The sequence below is a fragment of the Lissotriton vulgaris genome (genome assembly GCF_964263255.1).
Source record: "Lissotriton vulgaris chromosome 8 unlocalized genomic scaffold, aLisVul1.2 SUPER_8_unloc_1, whole genome shotgun sequence".
NCBI classification, from domain to species: Eukaryota; Metazoa; Chordata; class Amphibia; order Caudata; family Salamandridae; genus Lissotriton; species Lissotriton vulgaris.
Genome location: NW_028240615.1, coordinates 4,215,379 through 4,242,779, shown reverse-complemented (window position 1 = coordinate 4,242,779; position 27,401 = coordinate 4,215,379). Strand labels below are relative to the sequence as shown.

General features: G+C 46.5%; 1 protein-coding gene across 1 annotated transcript in view; it reads right to left on the bottom strand.

Moving 5' to 3' along the window:
• STK24 (serine/threonine kinase 24) overlaps nt 1–27,401 on the bottom strand; it is a 745,744-nt gene that overhangs the window by 149,905 nt on the left and 568,438 nt on the right. The window contains exons 4-5 of the mRNA XM_086947876.1: nt 6,807–6,915; nt 6,519–6,676 (exon numbers count right to left, since the gene is read on the bottom strand). Coding sequence (XP_086804002.1) covers nt 6,519–6,676; nt 6,807–6,915 — 267 coding nt within the window. The remainder of the gene's footprint in view (nt 1–6,518; nt 6,677–6,806; nt 6,916–27,401) is intronic.

Sequence of the window (27,401 nt, the reverse complement as noted above, 5' to 3'; positions counted from 1 at the left end):
CCTGCCTGCTTACAGGTTTGCTGACACCCAATGGGAACCTGAGGGTTATTCACTACAAGTACCTGCATCAAATGTATTATACCCCAATGAGGTTATATAGGTATGGGCTAAGAGATGACTCCAGCTGTGTACGATGTAAACAGGAGAATGCAGACTTCATGCATTTGGCGTGGAGTTGTCGCCGGGTGGCAGGTTTTTGGGAGGAGGTGATGCAGGCCCTCAATGAAATGCTTGGGATGTCACTGCAGTGTGAGGTCAGGGTATGCTTGTTGGGCATTATTCCGCAGCTGAGAGCACAACGTCGCAAATTCTGCGTGGTGGCGTTGCTGATGGCCAAGAGAAGGGTGTCCATGCATTGGAATAGTAAATTGGGGCCGAAGGTCAAGCACTGGCTGGAGGATTTAACATATTGCCGGGATATGCTGGTCACATACGAGGAAGAGTTGCCAGTCAGTTCACGGCCCAAAGACTATTGGATGTATTTACGCACCTATTTATTAGAACATGAGTCGGTAGAAAATGTTGATAACCCATAGCATGAACTAAAACAGGGTTAGTGGAATGTAGTGATGTAATGTCAACTTGCGACCGGGGGAAGGATGCTGTGACACAGTGATGTTTACTTTCAGAGTTATTTGTTCCTTAACAGTTTAAAGAGTATAAAAATTTTTTTAAAAAGTAAGATGACTGACATGATTAACTGTATGCATAAGCACTGATCTAAGACTTCAAATAATATTCGCTACAACGCCGCCGGTCCCTTGGATGTCGGCTGATGGACTTTGCGAATGATGTAACTGCATAGCCGGCCTGATGAGGTTGTAGGCGCAAACATGTATCTTGATGGTATGAAAAGTGCAATAAACTTCTTACACCAAAAAAAAAAATAAAAAAAAAACAATAAATAAAAATGAAAAAAGTGAATCAGGTAATGAGAGAAAACACGCCTCAGTAGTCTTCTTTCTATGTCTACTGGGACCCAGAAAGGAAGGAGCTGAGGTTGATTGCACCGAAAAACAGAAGAGAAGGAAAGGTAACTAGGATAAGGAGGTGGGAATTGGAAAAAGGTAGGAGGGATAGGCTCACTACTGGGGGGTAGTCTTACCTCAACAAAATTAAGGGGATGGAGGAAAGGGTGAGGAACAGGAAGGAAGATTTGGGGCATACCCCACCGCGTAACAAGAGAAGAATAAAAGAATGAGAGCCAAAAAAAGGGGAAGTATAGGGCGTGACTTGTCTAAAAATGAGGAAAAGGGGAAAAGTCGAGAAAAAGACAAACTAGACAAAATAATTTTTCTCCAAGAAGGGTGTTCACCAGGTTGTTTTCTTAGCCTGGTGAACGCCACCCAAGAGAAAAATTTATTAAAGCGGTTTTGAGCAAGATGGGTTGTTAGAGCCAGTTTCACCATCACTGGTTTTTCTCCAATTCACATACAACCAGTTCTAGAGAAGACGAAAAGGATACGTATGACAATTTGAGAGAGTGAGAATGCTGTTCTAACAAATTTGAACAGATAGTTTTGGAGTTTACCTTTGTGCTTGTTTGCTACAGTGCCAAAGGAGGGAGCAAGATGGTGGTGGGCAGGAAGAACATTGGTGCTACAGTGAGAAAGCTGCTGATAGAAGACAACAGGATGAGACCTAAAAAACAATATCCAAGACAAGCCTGAGTGGCGAAGGAGCATAAATAATCCGAAAGACCTTTTGAATGAAGACAGCTCATCACTGCACTCAATTCATATGCAGGAATGAATTGGGTCATGGATAGTTTGGTGCCCATTCATTCAGATTAAGAGTGGCATCAGAGATTGAGGCCGCTGGAGGTTCCAATGATTAAAGCTCTATGTTTGTCACTTATCGAATGTAAGGTTTCATGTCACAGGCTTCTGAAAGGTATTGTGTATTTTCTAGGTTCACTGGTCGGGGAGAGGGACATTTATCACTTGTCTTTAGATTGCTAGGATTTAGAGAGATGTTGTTCGCCTTTGGAGAAGTGTAATAGGGCTAACAGAGAGCATCACATGGCTCTGTTTACACAAGGTTCTGAATTTTCCCAAACACTCTTCTTATAAAATCCCTAGAGCTCAACAACTTAGAGCACACTTGTTGGTCTAGTGTCCATAACCTATTTCAGTGTTTTTGTTAGTCTAACCAGCACAAACTATTCTGGATGCAAGTTAAACTTTACAGAAATATAATTGTTACCTCTAATATCTTCAGTTAATGTCCCTTGGTTGGAAATGGACCTAATTGTTTAAAAAGTAACTAAATAAATCAACAAAATAATAAATATAAGTGCAGGGGTCCAAAGTGTTTCTCAGATGCCTGCCCAAAATTGAAGTTGATGGATACAGAAGGCTTAGTTTTACATCCTCCTTAGGCTTCTTATTTTCACTACCCTACAGTTTCTTTATCTCACTCTTGCAAGTTCTCTTCAACTCTCCTTTTTCCCTTCGTCAATGTTTTCTTATCTTTAGCTGCTTTCTGCACTCTCTACCTTTATCTCTTTTTCTTTAGGTCAACGCCAGATTTATTTTTAAAACCACTTTATTTGCATTTTGTTTATTTTTGAACATTAAAATACTCATTGTGCACATGTGAATCTGTAGTTATGGGTGAAGATTGATGATGTAGTGGGTATTTTTGCTTGGGTAGAGAAACAAAGTTATAGTTGCTGACAAAGAAAAAAAAATAGCATGTTGTCCCTTGATCGGCTTCGGGTGTCCAAGTCTCCTATGATCTAAAATGGTCTATGTTGTTGTACTATGAATTAACAATTGTAGTTCTAAACTAGAGTGGGGGCGGTAGGGACAGAGGTCCATGTATAGCTGAAAGTGCTGTCATTAGTATGACCGAAGGGTGAATGGATCGAAGTGGGGGAGTGGAGTTCCACTGTAGGGAGCATGTGAAGCTGTTGAGTGCAAGATATGTTACTGGGACTTTAGGGGCTGTTAATGGATAAGTGTAAATCTTATGTGGTGTGTACTATGAGGGTCTTATGGGGGTAGAGTTGGCTTCAGGTTCTCCAGCAGTAGTTCTCAATTCGCTGCTAACGGACGTTTGCAGAGTCTCCTGGTCTCTTCTCTGTGCAGCATAGTACTCCCAGTGTCAGCTAATTTGAGGAGAGCCTGAGCCCATCATGCCAGGTAAGGCAGGAATTTTGGCTTTCAGTGGGACGTGATGGTACACTTTGCTAGGGGTAGTGCTAGGTTTCCAAGCCTTGTGGCCACATGGTCTTTCTTAGACAGTTGTAAATCCCTGGTGCTTTTGACGATCAGTCTTGTTGGATGGAATTGGCTGTGATGGTAGATTCATTTGCTATGTAGGCCCAGTATGGTCTTACGAGGGGACAGGACCAAAGCATGTGCATGAAGTCAGGTACCTGAGTAGAGCATCAGGGGCATGAAGCATTTGAATAGCATTTGTTGATGGCAACAGGTAAGAAGTAGGCTCTGTACAGTATAAACTATTGTATTCGCTTTAATTTTACATTAAAAAATATAGAGTGAGGAAATATTAGAGCTTGCGTCCATTCCTTGTCATGAAAAGCTGTGCCCGCCTCCGCCTCTCATCTGTTTCTTACCTGCATCAATGGTACAGATATAAGAGACTAAGGTCTTGTAAAACCATGAGACATGTTTCTACCCATTGCCCATAATGTACAAGGCCAGAATAAATGAATGTAACTCTGGAACGTGTCAGTAATGGACAACTGCCTACATAGGGAATTCAAGATTTTATTGTACCGTAGAAATTGGCCAGTGTAGAGGTCAAATTTGTCCATCAGTTACTGAAAGGAGAGTAAGTGAGCTTCTTTGAAAAGATCTCCAACGGTTATATAAGGTTTGACTCATACTAGTAAATAAGATTCCCTAGTTCAATGGGACCATTGGGGGTTGAAAGACCAAGGAGGGGGATAAGCTGGGGCATAGAAGACCACTGGTTAAGTGAGGTTCAAAGCATGTGAATAGCATTGTAGTGCCACATGGTGGAGACAAGGGTGGGAATGGAATTGACAGGTGTTCGCAAGTAGGACAGTATTCAAGCCTTCCACCTGCAAGGGGAGTATTTGTGTGGCTGTCCTTTCAAGGGAGAGACCTGAAAGCCATCTGCTCAGCCAATGGAGCTGGGCTGTGAGATGGTATAGTTCAAGATGAGGAGCCCCTAGCCCTCCTGCCTCAGTAAGGAGACATAATTTGGAAAGGGCAACACTCCTCCGCCCGTAATTATTCCAGATGAGTTAACCTAATAATGTATCTGAGTCTCATAAAAATCTAGACCAAAAGCTAGTGGTAAGTTTGAGAAATAGTAAGGCAGATAAGGAAGGATCACCATTTTTGAAAGCTTGATGCGCCCAATAGAGTGTAAGGGAAGGGTCTCCCAGAATATTATTTGCAAGGTAATATTAGACACTGCACTGTTCAGGCTACCATCCAGGAGGCCCTTATCCTTTTGGTATATCATAATGTCGAAGTAGCAAAACTACCAACGTAGAGAGTCACCACCCAGGTGCAGTCAAGCCTTTGCGATCGTTTGTAGCTAGCAGGAAGGCCCGGGACTTCTGCTAGTTAACACATGAGGCAGCAGCAACTCCGCAAGGAGCGCAAATCATCTCAGTTTTGGAACACAGAAAAAACTTAAGATAGACAAGAGGTCAGGTGCATAGAAGGAAATAGCCCAGACCACTCCCGAGCTCAGAAACAAACTGCCAAAGGCTCCATGGCCAGGTCAAAAAGCGGGTGGGACAGAGGATACCCTGTTGAGTCCCTCTACAGTTGGGGGCAAGTATAATACGCTATTGACTTGGAAAATGATGGGACCATACCCAAAGCGCCGGAGGACTACGAACAGGAACTTCCAGTTAAATGCTTTTTTGAGATCCAGGCTAAGGGCTACGGATCTAGGTCAGGTAAGAGGGGGTACATCCTGGAGTCTCTAGAGGTGCCAGGAATTTAATGAGATGTTCCGGTGGGGTGGGAAACTATTTTGATGTGGGTGAATTAAGTAGGGAAGGAGTGGTAGGATGAAAGAAGCCAGGACTTTAACCCCTATATAATATAATCTAAATTGAGGATAGATATGGTCCTATAAGAGGATAAGTCATTGGAGGAGAGATGGTCACCCCAGTTTGAGTACCAAAAGGGCCTCCCTCTGTAATTGCAGGAGAAAGCCCTCCTCTGATGATGTTCCATAAAGTTCACCCAACCTCTTCGGCATCTTTCCACCTAGAAAGTCGCAAATTGCGGCCTTGATTATTTGTGGAGATATTAGAGCCTCCATCTCTTCCCAGTTCTAAGAGGAGGTTGGGGCGGGAGGGGGAGGGGAGGGGAGGAAGGTCCTTGAGAAAGGCAGTTATATGCAGAGATGGGTTATAAAGGTGCTTGTATAGTCTTGGAACTTGAGCAGGATCTCCTGTTGGGTATGCACTATGCACCTTATTGATAGCCTGTGTTCAGTAATAGGGGAGGGGAAGTATCACATGAGGTTAGCAAGGCAAGGAGTCTCCCCACCTTTTCATCTTCTGTATGTGTCTGGGTGGTATATTTAGGATAATCAGAGCGTCTTAGTTTCTTCCACAAGGAGGCCTTGTGGGTCTGAGCCATATTAAGAGAGTCCCTGAGGAATGAACCATTGGCTAGCTAGCACTGAAGGTTGGATCAAAAGCATGATGAAGGCTAATAAGTCCCACTTCCCAAAAATTAGAGCTGGGTCCACCACATGAACAAATTAAGCACTGGCAACAGGCATATATTACAATCTCACACAATATCAACGTTTAAGTAACATAGTATTTTATTATTCAAGCTTTAGAAAGACTTTATTGAACCTAGTTATATAAAATATAAGGTATTGAACATTCAGTTACGAACAACAGAATTATGCTTTAACATAGAAAAAAGAACATCATATCTAGAATAATACAAGTAGACCTATGAAAGATTAAAACAGTAATGAAAGGCATGCATGCAAAAATCCACGTATGATCAATAAGGACTTTAGAAAAGAGAAAGTAACACAGACAGAAAAGAGAAGACAAAGAAAGAGAACAAGGGCTGAATAGTGAGGAATTAATTAAAAGTTAGAAATTTCAAGGAATAAATGAGAACTGAATCATATGTAATAATAAACATCAAGCATTCTATGTAATCACAGAATTAATAAAGATTTCCAAGGTGGTTTAGGTATCTTTTCAATCAAAGGTTGATGTGAAGCATACAAAATAGCAGTAGTATTTAGATGAATTGTAACAGGAGACCATCGACTTATCATAGCAAGTGAGAGAGTTGCAATATAAGCTCTATCAAGTCTATGGTTATAACATATTCCTTACCACCAAAGCTTGAAATTTTTTTTTTAAGTTCTTCCAGTTTTTGGTAATTTGTTGTAATGTAACCAAAGTATTGTATTCTTCAATACCAAGCACAAGCAGGCTGAAGGAAATCTATCTCTTCCCTCTAATCACAGCCACCAACCTACCTTGTGCAACACAATTGAGCAAAGTCACTCCAAGGCCTTACCTTGGAATCATATGCTGACTGCTTTATGACTTCAGGTGCCATCCAGAATGGTGTGCCAACAAAAGTGTTTCTCTTGATTTGTGTGTCTGTTAGTTGCCCAGCTACTCCAAAATCAGCCAGTTTAACTTCTCCTTGCTCAGACAGAAGCACGTTGGCCGCTAGAAAGAAAAAAGGCAGAATGCAGAAAAAATTTACTTTTTCTTGGGAAAATGTTTGTCCACAAGAAAGTTTGCTAATGTACATATTACTCTTGTCATTGTATTGTCTCAGACATTTTTAGGATCTTACCTTTAATATCTCTGTGAATTTTCTTTTCTAAATGCAGGTACTCAAGTCCCTTCAGGATCTCCCTTAGTATTGTAGCAATTTGAATTTCATCAAGAGATCCAGGTTCTAACTGTGGAAACAAATGGAAAGCCTTAATTTCCTCATCTAAGATTACTGCTACCATCCCAAAATAAAGCTCCTTTTCACAAACTTAATGCAATGCACCTTCTGCGGTGTCCATCTCATTAGGAGGATTCTTTTAATTGCAAATGGACCAATAACTGCAGTTATTGGCCCAATCGGAATTATGGGATCTGCTGGAGCACCACAGATCTGATTTAAAGATTTAGGCTCCGCAAAGCAGCCTAAATATCCAGTTGAACCTCTGGGGCTACATGGGGAATTACTGCGGGAATCAGACATGGAAATTGTGTTTCTTCTCATACCGGAAATAATGATTCAATCAGCAATTCCTCATTTCAATACAGGGAGGATTTCAAGGGCACTCAGAATCAGGGGTGTCTCCTCTGCTTGAGTGGTCAGGTTAGAGCTGAAAAATAAAATGGTAATAACGTTTTTTTACTATCATTTTAATTTTCAGCAACCAAACCGTCCTGAACTGAGTCACGGGGAGGGGCCAGGGCTGCCGAGTGGCAGCAGGAAGCTGTGTGCTTCAAAATGCACATGTCTCTTTGGCCGGCCGTCTTGGGACGGCCAGCCAGACATGATCATTTTAAAGTTCTCTAACCTAGCTGTCTTAGACAGCTTGGTTAGATAAAGTTCAGGCCTCCAGTGCTCTTAGGAGCGCTAAGAGAGCTTGCTGTATCAAATCCTGCCACTTCTCTCATGCTATGAGAGCAGCACCAGGGTTGGTTAGTGCAGTTTCTTGGTCTCATGTTGGAACCTGCCTTGAAGAGAGACAACCGGTGGAGTAGAACGTGGAGTCATGCCTCAAGTTAAGTATTTTATTGTATTTTTTTGGCATCCCCTGACCCACCACCCTTGGTACATAGCATCCACCACTTCTCGTAACAATGCCCTTAAGTGTGGGCATACCTCTTTTGTCCCAGCAAGTGTAGGCGATTCTATCTAAATGTCATCAAAGTGTGCTTGTTGTTCAGAAGGGGGATTCCTGGTGGTTGAAGACCAAATTCTGCACTCGCATTTTATCGCTCCAAGTTTACCCCATTGGATCCTTGCTGTAAGCACAAACTACCACTTCTAAAGTCTCATGCCCACCATCGGCGTAGGAGAGCTCGCAACAGTTACTGACTAGCGGCCGCCATGTTCCCCCTGTCACTCCAGGTGCTGCTATTGAAGAGGTGCACATTTCTTATCTGTATTGCTTGGGCATATTTAATTGAGTACAGAGGGTGCTGTGTACCTGATTAAAAAAGAGCAGTCCCCAGTAAAGGCAGGAACTCTTGCCTGCACCGGGTACAGCGCATTAGTGAACGCCGCACTGGTTGTTTGAAACTTCTATGCGTCTTTTACTGCTGGCGGTAGACGTGACCTCAATTTCAAGTGGGGCAGAGATCCAATTATCAGAAAGTACCAGATCCTGTGACATAAACTGCAGGGTATAGATTAGAGTGTTAGGGTTTCCCCCAGTCTTTTATTATTTTAATGTTGGAAAAAAGGTTCATTTCAGTAAAAAAAAAAAAATATATATATATATATATATATATATATATATATTCATGCTATTAAAAGTAATCCCCGACCATGTTGTTATATTTTACATCCTGAGTATGTGCACTATACTCTCTCTGTCTTATGTAACATTCCTATACACTGATTTACACACATATGATTGATAGTCTCTGTGCAATGTGTTTGTGATGTAAAGTGTGTTGACACCCTACACTGGTATGAGTGGCACTATAAACCTAATTAAATGCATATTGGTGAGAAAGTGGTTATGGAGACTTGAAGGACACTGTTAAAGGGCGATAGTAAGGGAATCCATGGTGAAGGTGGTCATTCGTGGGGGCACCAGCAAACATTGTCACCACCAGCACTAAAGCCAGCTAGGGATATATATGGCACCCCTGGCACTCTGAACCTCAGATCACATCAGTCCTAGAGAAGGGACCGAAGACGGACCGCCCTGCTGGCCCCTGGTCTAGGCAAATAGAGGCTGCACCCTCAATTGGACTTCAATTGCGGCACCTTGGGCTTGTGATGAGAGGGCTGTGCCTGTGGCTCCTGGCTAGAGGAAAATTGATTCCCAAGCCCCAGACCAAAGAAGTGACTCCAAGGGTCAGTAAGCTGACCCCCTGAAACCAGGACCAGGAGCCATCAAAGCTGAAGTAGCCCAGCTCTGTAAGTCTGTGGCTACTTCTTGAGAATCACTACTGGGTGCCGCTGGGTGCCCTCAAAAGACTGATCCTCGATGGCCATAAGTTGTACACGAGTCAGCAGGACCCAGGAGTGTCATCTAAGTACAGATTGGTTGCCCAAGAGGAACACCAGCCTCAACCAAAGGATATCGCTGGGACAGCTATGTACAGAGACAGGTAGTTCAGCGGCTGCTGGCCCTCTACTTTTTTATGAGGACTTTGAGGGACCCCAACCTCTGTGACCAAAGTTGCCTCACCTGACCCATAGACCGAGGAATAACTATAAAGGCACCCACGTCGACCGCAGAGCACTCAGAGCATCCTTGAGTATCTTCCCTCTCCTGCATCCGCAGCATCAGGACCACTCCATTGAAGTCAAAGGTGGTCATGCTGTAAAGTTTAGAACTGGACTAGAAAACAATGTAGTGGCCAGGTAACTGTCCAAATCGTTATCTTTATTGGCCCCCCCAGGCCTTCTCCCTGTCAGATTTGGTTGCCCAAGCCTGGTCAGGAGTAGTCAAACTGAACTCTTAAAAACTTTTCAAAAGTTTACAAACTTTACAGTTAGCAATGCCTGTTTGCAGTTAAACTGTGATATAAGTTTTCTTTAAAAATCGGTACCTCGGGGGCGTGGCTTGCAGCCGACGAAAATGGCCGCTTGCTGAGGGAGCTCCGGAGTAGAAGTGACCCTCCTGAAAAATCCGACTACTTATCCTGATGAATAACGGGAGGCTGGAGCACCCGTGTATGCCCGTGATCGAGCGGCCTTGAAGAACGGAATTCCACAGCCGTGGACCGGAGTAACTCGAGGCCGGGGAAAGGGGGCCTACTTCCGTGACAGAAGCCGGGGCCTCGAGTGATTTGCTGGCCCAGAGACTTCTCGGGAGAGGTGCGGCAGAGGTGTCGTCGGAACTCAGAAGGAGGGTCGGAGTCAGCAGATTGGCGAGTTTGTTCCCCGCATCCCTACGAAGCGGCACAACACGGAGGTGGGAGCGCGCAAAAAGAGCCCGCAGCGCGGGACGGGGAACACGGGCGGAGCAACGATCCGCAGGACCGGAGCAGACACCGGAGGACTAAAATCGGAGACCCGTACTGGCGCGGAGGCGCCCCCAGGGCTAGGACTCGCAGTGTGTCAGCGCAAAAACATATTAGAAAATCCTGCAACTGCCGACAGAAGGCCTAGGCCGGAGACTGCAACCGGGGCCTCGAGTGCCTGAACAACCCAGACTGGCTCTGCGATCGGCGGAGCAACTGAGGCGCACTCCGCGTTGGGGGCCAGTAAGCGCACAACACTCCGGAAACCTCACGGCAAGTCACAGTGGGGGCATTACTGTAAGGCCAAACACACTGCCAATAGGGACCAGGCACAATAAATAATCAAGACTGGACCAAGGGGGGGGGGGCAAAACAAAGCACGCTCTTCCCACACGGAGTTACGAAGGACGCCAAAGAGACTCCGGGGGTCCCCCTGTGCAACAAGAACTCTGGTACAACAACTACTGAGGGCACCGGCATTCGTCTACCGAAGGGAACTTGGGAAAGGTAGGGAAAGAGTGCAGTTTTAAAATTGGAAGGACCCCTGCCGATCGTAACTACCCCACTGCACCCCACGTATTAGCCAGTGATGCGAAAACTTTGCCCTATTGAACAGCACTAATCCCATGGGAAGAAAGCACTTATCTAAACTGCAAATCAGGCACGATCGAACACTGGTGCATATCCGCGCTTCCCCTCCCCCCATAGATCGTACCCATACCAATAACTCCGGACTATAGCGCAAGAAGATGAGCAAGGGGCAATACATTACAGAGATCTCAGGATCCACTGGCCAAAATTTGTGGATAGTGACGCAGCCCCTGCAACTGAACTGGTGTGCCACAATGTCGGGCAGAGGTCCTAGAAACCTTACGACGCAAGCCAAACTAGATAAATATGCCTATAATAAAGACTTTCCCCCATTGCAGGAGGGGAGGACCTCATCGAGCGGAGCACAGGGAGAGGGTGAGCCCAAAAAAGTGACATTAGAGGACATAATGGCGGCGCTGGCTGCCGTGCAGACTACTGTGGGCTCCATTTCCACAGCTGTATCAGTACTCCATGCTGACTTCCAGAAAATTACCACCAGAGTGGCAGAGGTGGAGCTTACCACGAAATCACTAGTGGGCGACACAGCGGCATTAAAAAAAACGGTCTCACGACTCGAGACTGAAAAACAAAATTCTGGCCGAGAAGCTGGACGACCAAGAAGGATGCTCTTGCAGAAATAATGTGCGAATTTTAGGTATTCCGGAGAGTGAAGGCACCCAGGCTATGGATCTATTCGTTGAAGATCTGATAAAAACTAGACTACAGCCCAAGGGGCTTTCCACATTCTTCTCAATAGAACGGGCGCATAGGGTGCCAGGCGGAAAAGCAAAGCCAGGGGCGCCCCTACACCGGTGCTTCCGCGTCTCTTCAATTTCAGAGACAGAGATGTCATTCTCCAAACAGCACGAGTCTCCCTGCAAATCTGACTGCAGAACTCTTCGATCTCATTCTTTCCTGATTACACAGCAGCGGTGTCAAAACGGCGTCGCAGTTTTTTGTAGGTCAAAAAAGTTTTACGATCACGTGAAATACCCTACTCTATGCTGTTCCCAGCAAGGCTAAGAGTAGCAGCAGAGGGGAAGACGTGGTTCTTTGAGACTCCTGAGGAGGCGTACGACTGGCTTGAAGGTTGGAGAAAGAAAGATGGATCCCGTTGTGGTGGAAGAGACCGCAGTCGCCGCACAGATGAAGCAGAGATGGGTAGCCCCGAACTCTTCACTCCAAATGATGACGACTCGCAGAGCCCGGAACAGGGAGACTCTGGACTGAAATGAATCAGGCTGAAAAGGCGAAGACTTAGACTTAGTTAACTGCGGATGCATAAAGAAGTTTGTTGTATGCCGGCTCTGGACATGGGGCAGAAACGGGCCCAACCGGAAGGGAGGGGTCACACTCACTTAGGACTTCGTAACCCCTACACGCAAGTACACTGTTGGGGTTTGGAATAGAGCACTCTGCTGAGTTGGGGTGGCGGGCAGTTCTGAGTCCATCAGGCAGGGAGGCAGGGAGGAGGGAGGTGTTGAGGGGTGGGAGAGTTCGAAGTTCCAAGTTTTTCGTTATGATTTCACATAGACAAGACTACAAGGCATGGGGTTTGCTGAATAGTGCCTCCTCACAGGGCACAACAAGGTTACACTACTCATTTCCCACTCCACTTCAACGGAATGATAGGCACACTCTGTATTAACACACAAACAACGATTCAGGTGGCCCCAGTGGCCCCACTCACAGTGGTCACTTGGAATGTCCACGGGTTAGGGGATAAAATTAAACGAGGGTTAGTTCTTCGAGCACTAAAACGTCAAGCCCCTACCCTGGTCCTCCTACAAGAGACTCACCTCACGGGAGCGATATGTAAATCAATGGATCGATGGGGGTTTAAAATGGTGGTACACGCAGAATTCTCTGCGGGGTCTAGGGGAACAGGTAATCTAATGAGAAAAACTCTCCATTTATAATCAAGCAAACTAAACATGACGACCAGGGTAGATTTGCAGCAGTACACGGTCAATGGGAGGGCAGACTAGTAAACGTAGTGTCAGTGTATATCCCCCCGGCTTTACAAATGGTGGCACTTCCGGCCCTTAGCGATTTCTTATTGTCGCTGCCAAGTGGAGACTTACTTGTGGGTGGGGATTTTAACGCCACAATAGATATTAATGTGGACAGACACCCAGCATGGGCGACAACGAATGGAGTCTCCCGCTTACGGAGCTTTGTGGAGGCAATGGGACTAGCAGACGTCTGGAGGCATAAACATCCATTAGATAGGCAGTACACCTTTCACTCAGCTGTCCATAATAGTCTATCCAGATTAGACTATTTCTTGGCCCAGGAATCCATCCTTTCCAGTGTAGAAATCATCACTATTTGCCCGAGATGAATTTCAGATCATTCCCCAGTGACTCTGACGCTTTCCTCCTCCCACGTCACTCACAAGTGACTATACCCGATATATCCAGGCTACTTACCAATACCACTAATACGTAAGGAACTCTGCAACACTACAAAACACTTCTTCACCGAAAATGAAACCTCAGTAAGCTCTCCAACTGTACTGTGGGAGGCCTACAAGACTGTTCTCAGAGGTCAGGCCATTTTCTTCCATAACGGAACACAAGCGCGCTAAACACAGAGAGCTTGCGACCCTTGAACGGGAGCTCCAAGCAGCCGACACTGCCCACTCGACCGACCCCACACCAGACTCGGCTCAAGCTCTTTTGCAAAAGCAACAACAACACAAGGAACACCTCAGACTAGAAACAGTGACAGCTCTCACAGCGACAAGACATAGAATTTATGATGTCGGCGACAAAGCTGGGAGGTTGTTGGCGTGGCTAGACAGGAGGGAACGGGGTAACCGTACTATTGCACAAATTCAAACGGCAGAGGGACGTTACACCTCAGATTCCAGGGAAATTGTGAAGGAACTAGCTACTCATTTTAGTAGGGTGTACGCATCCTCATCATCAGCCACGGAAGTCGTAGCCGCGACTTTTCTGCGGGAGGTAGAGATGCCCAGACTCGACTCCGAGGTCTCAGAGGAGCTAGAAGCAGACCTCACTGCAGAGGAAATCGGAGAACCAATCAAGTCCCTTCAATCCGGCAAAGCACTGGGCCCAAACGGCATCCCAATGGAGCTTTATAAACTCCTAGCACCCACTCTCAGCCCACACCTACTGGCAATGTACAACGACAGCTTGGAGCAAGGCACGCTGCCTCTGGACCAACGGATGGCCACCATCGTGACTATCCCAAAACCACGGAAGCCCCCAGCGAAATGCCTATCGTATCGCCCTACATCATTGATTAATGCTGAGTCCAAAATAGTGGCTAAGTTAATTGCAAATAGACTACAAACCCACATTCCCAACATAATTCACCCGGACCAGTCGGGCTTTATGCCAAACAGAAACACTACACTTAATCTCAGGCGTTTGCATAGTGTGCTGGCGAGGGAACATAGTCTGACAGAGACAGCAGCGGTCCTCTCCTTAGACGCCAAGATGGCCTTCGATATGGTGGAGTGGCCTTACCTTTTTACGGTTCTTCCACATCTAGGGTTTAGCCCTAAATTTTGCGCATGGGTCCGGCTCCTTTACACAGACCCAGTGGCTCGCGTGGCAGTGAATGGGTGACTATCACACATCATCACATTAACGAGAGGGACACGACAGGGATGCCCATTGTCGCCACTCCTTTTTGCACTGGTTTTAGAGCCCTTGGCAGCGCAGATCCGCAGCACCCCTCTTATACGTGGTATTACTTGGGCGGAGGGATGGGGAGACCGTATATCACTATACGCGGACGACATCTTAGTCTACATCACAGACCCTGAAAACACTCTGCCGATATTATTTGGAATTTGCTACGCATTCGGGCAAATCTCGGGATACACCATAAACTGGGATAAGTCAGCGTTATTCCCGTTAAAGGGCCTGACACCGCGACTCCCTCCTGGCTGTCCATTGGCAATTTCCCAAGAAACTTTAAAATATCTGGGCATACACATTGCAAGGGACCCAGTAGTCTTCTTCGCCAAGAATTTGGCTCCCCCGCTGGAACGACTGCGTAGAGATGTAACGCACTGGGAGTCGCTGCCCCTTACATTATTAGGTAAAGCGGCATTATTTAAAATGATGGCCCTGCCCAGATTCCTGTACGCGCTGGAAAATACACCGTACCAGGTACCCATAAAGTACTTCAGACGAATAACAACACAAGTGTCCACACTCCTGTGGGGCAACAAACCGGCCCGAATTGCACAGGTTAAACTATACCGTAGTTGGTACGATGGCGGCATAGCACTCCCTAACTTACGCCTTTAATACTGGGCTGCCCACGTCAAAGTAATAAATCAGTGGATACACGCCCCTCGAACAGACCCAGCATACATGGCCGATTGGGCTCAACTAGGCTCGGACAACATGTTAGCGGCCCTATATAACAGGCGGCGTGGATTGGCACTAGCGGGCCCGACTAAACACACTGTTATGCTGTGGTATACAAGGCAGGCACACCTAGGGTGGAAGGGGGTTATAACCAGGCTTACACCTCTGTGGGATACGAAACAGCTGGGAAACCTCAGAAACAGCAAGGGATTCGGTTGCTGAGATAGCATAGGTATCTGCACAATTGGGGACTTATGGGAAAAAGGGGCGATTGTCCCATTCGACCAACTTAGACAACGATATGAACTTGCACCGATGGAGACATACCGTTATATACAAATTAGACACGCACTCCTAACAGCTCTTCCACACACCGAGAATTTGCCGGAGGCATCCCCATTGGAAGATAGGCTCCTCACAGACTTTATGCTTAAGCGAGCCACTTCCCTCACCTATCGCAAACTAATAAACAATATGTCAGACCCCACAGCGACACTAAAAGAGAAATGGTGAACGGACATTGAGGCTATGGATGAGACAGAATGGCAGATGGCGCTCGCCTCTCCTAAGGAGGTGGGAATATCAGCCAAGCTCCGACTGATACAATTTAAAATTTTACATAGAGCCTACCTCACCAGATCCACACTTCACAGAATAGGTAGGGCAGAGCATCCATATGGCCTACGAGGCTGTGGACATGAGGGAACCTTTTTTCACACAATTTGGGACTGTCCTCAGTTAGCGGAATATTGGCGCCAGATCCTGCGCACAACACTTGAACACTAAATGTCTCCCTGCTGCCTGAGCCGCGAAGATGCCTCCGCAACATCTGGGAACCGAATGACTTGTCTCGCTATAGGCAAACCTGGGTGACTCTGGGCCTCATGGTGGCCAAAAGGAATGTGGCTCAAAAATGGGGGGTGGCAGAGTTACCATCCTTGGGTGCCTGGTGTAGAGACATGGATACAACAATGATTACAGAAAGAGCTGTATATATAAACAGGAAATGCCCTCGCAAATGGACAAGAGTATGGACTAACTGGAATACATACAGAGGGGATATGTGCGACCCAGTTACCGAATCAGACGATGATAGCTCAGAGAATGACTCTGAAGGGGAATGAGAGGTCTGGAGGGAGGGGGGGTGTGTACTAATGATAATGTTTTTAGAAAAAGGAGTTCAGAGAGAAATGTTTGTACTGTACAAATACTATTGGATGATTGTAACCTTGAAATTCACCTATGCCAACTGTCTTTTTGTAATGTGTACTAAAACAAATAAAAATGTTTTTCCCAAAAAAAAATTAATCGGTATCTCTAGGACCCTCGAGTGGATTTTGCTCAACTTAGAACAATATAATCTATTTGTATAAATTGGTGTTGGATTTCTTTTTTGTCATATGGCTTTCTTATTTCAATGTTTGGTACTGTTAAATGCTTTACACTAGTTCCTTTGTTTAAGCCTTGCTGCTCGCAGCCACACCTACCCAGTGTTGAGCTTAAGGTTTTACAAATGAGCCTGACTGGACCCAAGACAGTTTTTGCAAGTGTAAAACACAGTAAGGCTGCACAGCCATACCATATAATATAAGCAAAACCTCACATACATAATACCTCACCAGTGTCCTCTACTTCCCGTCTGGAGTGCAATAAGGAGTCATCTGCATCTAATGATATGATATGTGTCTACTGCTCTACCCTTATCCCCCAATTGTCCACTTCCTGTCTGAATCTTGCTGCTAATGGCTCCATGGCCAGGGCAAATAAGAGGAGGAAGAGTGGATACCCCTTTCCATCCCCCTCTCCACTACCCATGCCTCTGTTATCACCCTGACCATCTTAACTGTAGCTGCCGGTTGGCTATACAGGAGGCAAATCCATCCAGTATCCATACCAAACCCCATCTTTTTCAGTACTCTAAACCAAATCTCCCAGTTTATGGTAAAAATAGCCTTTTCCAAATCTTTCACTAACACAGCTGGCTGGCTGTGACTCCATTGGAGGTCCTTCTTTCAGAACATGCATCAGCCATCTAATATTCATGACAGGGCATTTAGTAGGTCTAAAACATATCTAATCAGAGCAAAAAGGTTTCGACATCAGAGCAGTAAGTCTATTAGCCAGAATCTTGTTAAATATTTTATAGTCCAAGTTAAGCATTGAAAGGGGGTGATGTGCATTAGGTTGTGATAAACCTTGTTCTGTCTTGGTAACTGTTGCTTAAATCACCTCCCTTGTGGTTTGCGGTAAGGTGTCCGCAGGGCACGCTGCTTCATATGATGTAACTTAGGGGTTAACACCCCTGCATATATACAATAAAACTCTGCCAGGAGTTCATTCCCATATGGCATCTTCCCTAGGACAACTTTTTAACCGCACTTCTAATCTCTTTCACTTTTAGTGCGACTCCAACTGCTCCACTTGAACCTCATTTAGTTTAATAACAGCTGCACTAGGTACATACCACCCCATCAGGTTCTCCTTACAGCCATTACATTCCGTATAGAATAGACTATTACCTTAGAATGAATTTATTCATTTTGGCTTGTGATGTCACTATTATTCCACCATCTTCTTTTGATGCCATTTTTGGCCCATATCCCTTTCTGTTTTGTAATAACCGTGCCAAAAAACATCCTGCAATATCTACATCAAAATGTTGCCAGGCTGTTGCTTCTTCATATTCCAATATACATATTTGAGGCCTTGCAGCTTGGTCTCCAATAAGGCCTCCACTCTTTGCACTCCTGATGCAACTTCCCCATACATATCTACTTGTTTTACTCCATAGACACTTGTAATGCATATACCATGTATACATGCATTAAAAGCATTCCATTCCATATACACGTCAGTCATTGAGTTTACTAACGTATGTGCAGCCCTATTGACTTGTGGAACACCTTAGCATCCAATGCCTCTACTCTCAGCCTCCACCTCCATAAACGTTGTCCTAGATGCGCCCTTGTGAATTCATTCAGAAAAGGGGGTGGTGATGAACAGAGTGTCTGAATTAAGCAGACCACTCTTACCCAGTCCAAAGATCAGGGCTTGATCCATCACCGTTTTTTAGCTCACTGCACCATCCCAGCTCAGAACCTGGCTACATGCAAATTAGTCTGATCCTGTCCCAGTGCATGATGGGAACAGGGCAAACCAAACTACCAAGCCAATTCTTATACTGGGAAGGAAACAAGCTACCGGGGACTGGTTTCTGGCATTTCAGCCGTCGTCGGCCCGGCTTGCTTGAATCCTGATGGTGCAATGAGCAAGGGACTCACATCTGAGTATACCCTTCCACGCTTATGGTGGACAAAATGATGCAGAAAAGGGGGTGGTGATGAACAGAGTGTCTGAATTAGGCAGACCACTCTTACCCAGTCCAAAGATCAGGGCTTGATCCATCACCGTTTTTCAGCTCACTGCACCATCCCAGCTCAGAACCTGGCTACATGCAATTTAGTCTGATCCTGTCCCAGTGCTTGTCTCCTTTCTGGTGGAGAATTGGCTTGGTAGTTTAGTCTGCCCTGTTCCCATGATGCACTGGGCCAGGGACAGACTGATTTGCATATAGCCAGGTTCTGAGCTGGGATGGTGCAGTGAGCTAAATAACGGTGATGGATCAAGCCCTGATCTTTGGACTGGGTAAGAGTGGTCTGCTTAATTCAGACACTCTGTTCATCACCACCCCCTTTTCTGAATCGCCCTTGTGAATTCAGCAGCCACTGGAGCAACGGTCTGACAATATTCTAGCTAGGTGCTCCACCAGCAACAGAGACTCTCCTAAGTGTCCAAACTGTAACAGTAAATCCAGCTTACAGTATTAAATATAGAATTGTAATTAATGCTTATGATCTCTAATATGTGGACATGCTGGTCGCCACACATCCTGCAGTCGAAAGTTATTCAATGAAGCTGCCAGTCATTCTGAAGCTCTCACGGTATGTGTCCTTGGGAGGGGTGGAAATTACCTTCCCTTACATTTATACAGCACATTATTCCATCCTCCACTTCAGAATGATGGCATATGCATTCTTGACACCAATTACTGGTGCTTATAAACTAATCAGAGTAATTGCCCTCCCATCTAACAAACCTTCCACACACACAAACTTTCCCCTATGCACCCTTTCAACCGAATAAAAGTGTGCTAGACCTCCAAGGTACCATTGTTACAAAAAGTGCTCTATGTCCTCTGGCTGTCCAACAATCCTGATACTATTCCTTCTGGTCAGCCATCCATGTCCTCTGCTCTCTAAGCCACCATTTCCATTTGCCTTTTGAAGTCAGTAAATTGTTTTTGCATGTCTTGTACAATGGGTTTTGTACTTGCCATTGCACCTCTGTCACTCTTTCTGCCAGTGTAGTCTGATCTTCTCAAAGTAAGTTCAAATATAGAATTACACAGTCTATTTATATTCTAGAGCTTCTCGCAATGTTGCTATTGCCTCCAATATTACATCAAATGTATCCACAGTCTCTGGTGCCCGCACCAATTCACCCTCCTTATGTTACTCTTCCTGGGTACCTGTACATCTCCTTTTTGCTTGGACATGGCAGGATCCCGAGTTTTAATGTGGCATCTGCGTATTTCCCTGAGTTGTCCCCATCTTCAGTAAGTTAGCGGAGGTCTATATATCAGCACCTCTTTCAATAATGAACAGCTGTATATTCATTCCACACCTTACAAACACATGTCAACTAAGGAGAAGTATTTCACTCAGGAGTCAGTCAAAGTCAGTGGTATCTCAAATCGGTATGTCCCATCTTTCTACGTTCCCAGCCACCGTAGACCCCAGTCACCAGGGCTGTTCTATTTGCCGCACTCACCACTGCACAAAGGGGGTCTCAGCACTCATCATAAGCTGGTCCTTACAGGCTGCCTACATCGCACCCTAGGTGGCTCTACTCCACAGGCCTCTGTTTCCTCCGAGAGCTCTGCTACATACCATGATCACTTGCCACATTTATAGTGAGCAAGATGCACTAAGCAGCCATAGTTATAAGAATAGGCTTCAGAAAAGCGAACTCAACATTGCTGTAATGTGCACGCCACAATTTAGGAATTGACCTTAATGTGACATGCTTAGAAATGTTCCTCATAACTGCAGAATGTTTCAGTTTTAATGAAATGTATTATTTTACTAAGCAAAATATTGTTTCCGATTCTCACCCTATTTCACATAATGGCTGAATAGAATGGTTGCACATACAAAATAATATTTCTTGTTTGTATTAATGAAATGCATTACTAAACAACTCAACCCAGATAAGACCGAGCTGGTGTTGACGGGTGGTTCATCCAGCCCCTGGTCTTCTCTGTTCTGGCCCCCTTCCCTTGGTTCCCCACCTGCCCCCTCTTCCTCAGTAAAAACTTTAGGTATCAAGCTCAATTCTCAACTCACTCTTCACTCCCAGATTAGCTCTGTGGTGTCCTCTTCCTTTCTCTCACTGCGTACTATACGCAAGGTGTCCCGCTTTTTTTCTTTTCACGCCTTGAAACTGATCACCTTGGGGATGGTCATCTCCCGCCTGGATTACGGCAACGCCCTATATGCCAGTATACCTGCATATAGTCTTAGGCCGTTGCAACAGATCCAGAACCAGGCGGCGCGCCTGGTGTTCAAATTACCAAAATCCCACCATGTCACCCCCCTTCTTAAATCTTTACATTGGCTCCCCGTTCGTGAACGTGTCCAGTTCAAGCTGGCCTCTATCACCTTCCAAGCGAGACTGGGCACGGCACCGGCCTTTATCTCTTCCGAGATCACTCCCTACGTCCCCACCAGAGACCTTCGCTCATCCACCCAGGCCCTTCTCACTGTCCCGCGATTTCGGAGGAAGAAATGGGGCGGTTCGAAATTTGCGACCCTTGCTCCACTCCTCTGGAATTCCCTGCCTCCTGAGCTCAGAACCGTGACTCTTTTTTCCCAGTTCAGAAAACAACTCAAGACTCATTTGTTTTCTAAGGCCTTTAACTAACTGTCCTCCCACAGCCTGAACTGCTCTACTCTATATTTGCCAGTCTACCTTGTTTTCTGTAAGTTGTAGCGCCATGAAGCCGCTGGCGAACGTGCGCTTTATAAATAATTTTAAATTCAAATTAAATTCAAACAGTATTTTTGCGAAGATAATCACCCTGATTCATGAAGCAAAATTGCGCCCGCAATAGCTGCGGAAAAGCAATTTCCAAAATCGGAATTCACCATCAAAAATGCGAATTCGCAAACACAAAATTGCGAAATTGCAAAAAAATTTGCAGAATGCCGGCAGGATACCATTAGCGAATCGGAAATAGCGAGAATGCACGGAATCAGCGATTTCGCACATTACTCGCAATCGGTATTCATGAAAAATCGCTATTAGCGAAAAAGCCAAAAATCCCTTTTTGCGAGGTGCAATTTAAGGAGAACCCAAAGCAGGTGGTAACCATCAAACCCATTGGAATGTTTTTTTTGAAAAACCGTTGGCCAATCAGTAACTGGTGCAGGCCTGACCAAACACACTTAAGGGGAAGCACCAACAGCAGAAGGAGTCTCACAATGCCAGGAATGTACATGGTGGTCAGGCGGCGAAGGCTACAGCGAGCAGCAAGGAGGAGACGCAGAATCCAGCAGAGGATATTCCGCCAGCAGGTCACCCTGCTGGGCCAGACCAGAGAGCAAATATACGCAAAGTACCGGCTGAATGGGGCTATGATCATCAAGCTTATACAGGACCTTGACCCCCTGATGCAGCACCCAACAAGGCGGACCAATGCCGTCCCAACACATGTCCAGGTACTGTGTAGCCTGCACCTCCTGGCCTCTGGGAGCTTCCAGGGGATAGTTGCGGTAGCTGGGGGGATATCCCAGCCCACCATGTCCCGCTGCCTACGTAGTTTCCTTGACGCAATGCTGACCCAGCTACACCAGCACATCAAATTTCCCACCAGCCAACAGGAATTGGATGAGACCAAGCTACAATTCTACAATGTTGCCCGTTTGACACACGTGATAGGATGCATTGACTGTACCCACGTCCACCTTTGCCCACCTGCTGGAACGGAGTACATGTACCGCAATCGCAAGTCCTACCACTCCCTCAACATCCAGATGGTCTGCAATACAAAGACATACATCACCGACATAGTTGCACAGTACCCGGGGAATACACATGACTCATTCATATTCCTCCACAGCGGCCTCCACACACGACTGGTCAGGGGAGACTTCGGGGAAGGACACCTACTTGCCCACAATGTCACATTGCAAATGACTAGCTGCGCTGCACAGGCACTCACCCTCTGCTCCTCTCATTCAGGTGACAGTGGCTACGCCCTGCGTGAATACCTCCTGACTCCATACCTCAACCCTGCTACACCACAGCAACGGCGTTACAACGTATCACACATACGCACAAGGAATTGCATAGCGAGAACATTTGGGCTACTGAAGAGCAGATTCCGCATACTTCACAAGACAGGTGGGGCCATGTACTACAGTCCTGAAGTGTGCTGCCGCATTGTGGCTGTGTGCGCTATCCTACACAACATTGCTACCAAGCGCCGGATACCTGTCGACATCTCTGGCAGTGAATCGGAAGGGGACGACCGGCCACCTGCACATGCGCGCCATGCACGCGGGGAGAACCCAGCTGAAGGCCACAGACGCCGCAACCACATCACAATGAACAGTTTCTAGTGCACCCTCTACCCTCACCCCACAAATCACAAATGCATGCAAAATGTAATAATGACACAACGCCAATGTGTGCTGCAAAATAAATTATTATTGTTTCATTCACAATAATGCTACCACTATAAATGTTGTCATTGGTAACAGTATTTCGGCATACTGCTGTGTGAAAGGACAGGGCAGGCTTATACTCAGCCTGTGCCAGAAATAGTCATATGAAGTCAATTGCGCCTCCTGCGTGCGTACCACCCAAGCGCCTCTGCGGCTCTTCCTCTTCCAAGGCATGTGTACCTGCCGTGGGCCTGGTGCTGCGCCTGAGTGCCCCTACTTGTGAGGCAGAGTGGCTGCTCATGCTCGATGTCCCCTCACTGACATCATCACCCCCAACAGTGGCAGGTAGAGCAGGAGGGTGTAATGCTGTCACGGCAGTGGTCAGGTGTTCAAGGACCCTGGCCACATCCTCGCAGCACTGGATGAGCTGCTGCTGCTGCGCAAGGGACCGCCGCGATAACTGTGATGTTGCATTGCCTACAACATAATTGGACCTGGTGTAGGCCGTCAGCCGGGTCAATAGCTGACGGTGGCGCCGGCGTGCTGCGTTGCGCTGAGATGTTATAGCTGCAGTGTTGGCCTCCATGGCTGCAGTCATGCGGGCCATTCCCTCCCCCACACCTGCCATGGCCGCCGTCATGCGGTCCCCCACTCCGGCCACATTGCGCCCAATGTTGTACAGCTGTAGCTGTATGGCACCTTGCCGGCGTGCCTGCAGCTGATGTATACGCAGCATGCGTCTTTCCACGCTCATTCGCGCCAGCCGCTGTCCATTCCCCCTCCTGCTGATAGCTGCATTGGTCTGCTGGCGAGACCTGCCACGCCTGCTCTGCTGCCCTGACACAGTGGCTGGCCGCTGTGTTGCCGCGAGCCCTGATGTAGAAGCACCAGCTGCTGGTGGTGTCACAGCAGGCGTTGCTGGTGCGGCAGGGGCTGGAGGCACACTGGTAGTGGACCTGGCTGCGGCTGTGGTTGTTGCGGCTGAGGCTGGGGGCACGCTAGTTGTGGGCCTGGCTGCGGCTGTGGTTGCTGCGCCAGACGCAGGAGGCACACTGCTGGTGGACCTGGCTGCTGGTGTTGTTGCTGCGGCAGGGGCTGGTGCCTGTGTATGTGGCGGCACCTCCTCCTCATCCTGGGCCTCCTCATCTATTAGCAGCCTCTCGCTGTCGCTGCTGTCTGCGCCACCTGTGAGGGTAAGTGGACATTCATTAGTTGCATGTATCTGTCACACGTGCAGTTGCTACATGCATGCTGGGTGACATTCCCTGACTGGCTATGGCTTTGCGTACTTTGGAACCTGTCTGGCTGCATTGTGGTACTTCTACATTGTGGCCACACTACATGTCCCACAATGCTTCAGGGCATTACTTGATGTGCAACAATGGCATGACTATGGAACATTATGGGAGGCTATATGGTCATGGACATTCATAGGGGACAGGGTCGCAGTCGCATGCCACTTACCTTGGATGTCTTGGGTGCGGCGAGATGAGTCGAGACGAGTCACTCCAATGCACGCCTCCCTCTCCAGCGTGTCATCCACTTGGTCCTCCAAGGCTCTGTTTGGAGGGACTGTAGGTCCTCCCCCTCCAGTGCCCGATGCCTCTCCAAGCCGCTCTGCCACCTTCTCTTTGGCACGACCTCGGAGGTCGTACCAGCGTTTTTTTTAGTTCGTCCAGTGACCCATCAGCCACACCCACAGAGTTCACAGTGGACGCTATTCCCTGCCAGATCCTCCGTTTTTCCTGCTCCGGCACCCTCCTAGAGTCCTTGCCAAACAGTTTGGAGTGGTTGGCCACCACCCCTTCTATCAAATGCTCCAGCTCCTGCTCGGAAAATTTTAATTTTCTCTTCCGCCCTGTGGTGTTGCTGGGCCCAGGAACTGCATCCTCAGACATTGCAGCACTGTAGTTTCAGTGTTGGAATCCAAAAACAATAGCAGGAGCTCTCCCAGTTGCTGACTCGAGGTCTGCCTAACTGTGGTGAATGGGGGTGGGAACTGGCTGCTTCCTGGTTGTGATGTCATCACTGTGCTCGAAATGCGATTTCCCGTTTTCCCGGTCTCGCGATTTTGCGATCTTGCAATTAGCGATATCGCTATTTGCGATATCGCAATCCCGACACGGATGTAGCCGGAAATTGCGATTTTTCTGCTATTATCGATAATCGCAAACGGCTTTTGCGGCCGCGTGCGAATCCCTATTTTTTATCGCTAAACATCATGAATTCCGATCTGCGATTTCTCAATAGTGATTCGCAATTTTTCGCTATTTGAGAATCGCAGATTCCGGTTTTCATGAATCAGGCTGAATGTTTCTTCTCTTTAGCATAGTTCACTGTGAACGCAGTGAAACAAACTAATTCAGAAGGTCAAACTACGATAGATGCCTATGAGAGCTGAGGCTTATGTTTCTAGAACGTAACAGGGAAGGATGCCTGTATTTAACATTATGATAAGGTCTTTGCAAGTTTCATGTGATGTCTCCTGATTGGACCAGAGTGAATACAGGCTGTCTGCAACATGTATTCATGTTTCTTATATTAGTGTGTGTGCCTAGTTAGTCTCCATGCCCTTTTTCCTAATGCCTTTTTTAAATGCTTTCAAGAATGCTTCTCTGGATGCTTCTTTGTGCTAGACTGACAGGTGTGACTGCTGCGTTTTTCTTCTTTTCATTTGGATACTTTACTTTACAGTTTGCTACAGCAATTGCAGATTGATTTGTTTGTGTTACTGAAACTGATGAGTTTCATGAACTACTCTTTATGGGAGGTTCATCTGCATTATGCTCTCCTGATCTCAATCTTTTCCTTCATGGGTTCTACTAACTCTCAAATTCTGGTCTGAACTTTTATAATACAGACTGTATTCCTTCATGGAAAATGCTTAATGCACTATTTAATGTATTGCCCTAACCACACCTTTAATGAGATTTCTGTAAATTAATTATCTGCCTAATTTGAATAAAGAAAGAAAACAAAAATTCACTACTCTCTTACTGAGAATAAAGGTTTTGAAAACCATTCCAAACTCCCTTCATTGACTGAACTTGTAATAGTACTTGAATATTTGCTTGTGATGCATAAATAGGCTCTTTGAATCATACTACGGTGACCAAGATCCGTCCCCTAGAGAAGTGTGTCCAGCACGGGTAAGGGGCTCAACAGTGTAAGTGATGGTAATCGTAACATTGAACCATATTTAATAAAAATGTTGGTCCCAGTCCGCGTTATCAGGTTGAACATTTTTGGCCCGGTTTTCCTCCCAAGGGTAGTCGTGAATCTCTTGTGTTTAGATGAGGACCGGTCTCCTACTGGGCCAGTTGCTTGAGCCATGAGCAGCTGATGATCACCTCTCAGAAAGCACACATGTTCAACACGCAACAGCATCTGCACTCCCCATCATTTTATCTTCTCCCTCCTACATATCAGGCAGACACAAAAAAACATTTATTTCAGGGGGACTCAGCTGTGTAATGTTTGAAGACTTCTGCCTTAGAGCATTATACATTTTATACTTAAGAACAAAAAGGGGAATCATTCATGGAGTTTTCAACCAGCCTGAGAGCTTTATCCATGTTTTGCAACTATGGTATCATTGTCAACAAAATTAAAAAGCCCAGATTATTGCCAATATTACGAACGGAAACATCCAGCAACAGATTGGGTCATAGGGGTTCTGTCTCCAAAAGAAGCTATTACTATTTCAAAAGATACTGAACAGTCAGGTTTAGATGAAATCAAAAAAAGAACAAAGGAAAGGAATGAAAATAGGAATGTATGAGTCTGTACCGTTACCAATCGCAACACCAAGGATGGTGTTAAAAATTATGAAAAGTGAGATAATACATTTATGTTATAAATGTGGTAGTTTTAACCAGTCAGTTTCTTCCAGCTTTTGCCCGTAATCAGGAAAAGACATTAAAAAGTATGGGCATTGGGGGGCGTGGCTAGCAGCCGTACAAAATGGCTGCTGCCTAAAGAGGCTCTGGGATCGGAGAGACATCCCCAGCGATCCGTGACATAATCCGTCTTTAAACTGAACCGAACTGGCGTGATTTGGGCGTCGGAAGCGGAGGGGCGCCTTTTGATCCCTCTACGAGATCAGAGCAGTGAAATAATCAGATCCTGCGTCATGTTTTGGAGAAACGGCCTGCACCCATGGCTGAAGCTGGGACCTCAAGTGCCATCTACACCCGGAAGGGAGAGCAGTACATCACCGGCCCCTGAGGCATGGTGGTGGGAAATCGGCACGCAGATCACAGCTGAGGAGTCGGATTTCACAGTGGGGCGCGTAATAGTGGAGTGCAGAACACCAGCAGCCTACGGAGATCGGCAGCCGCTGGGAGACCTGCCGTGCGGCACAGCACTGTGTTCGCGCTGCGCGGGTCTCGCCCCGGTGACTAGTACAGCGCCAGCACAGTATGTTCAGACACAGCAACAACAAGGGGGTGTGGGGTAAAGGCAGAATGGCAAAAGCAAGACTGACCTTTCTGATGCCGGCTGCGTAGTGCCCCCACTTCCCAGCAACTCACTGAAGATCATGCGCCTGACTCTGCAGCCCTGGACGGC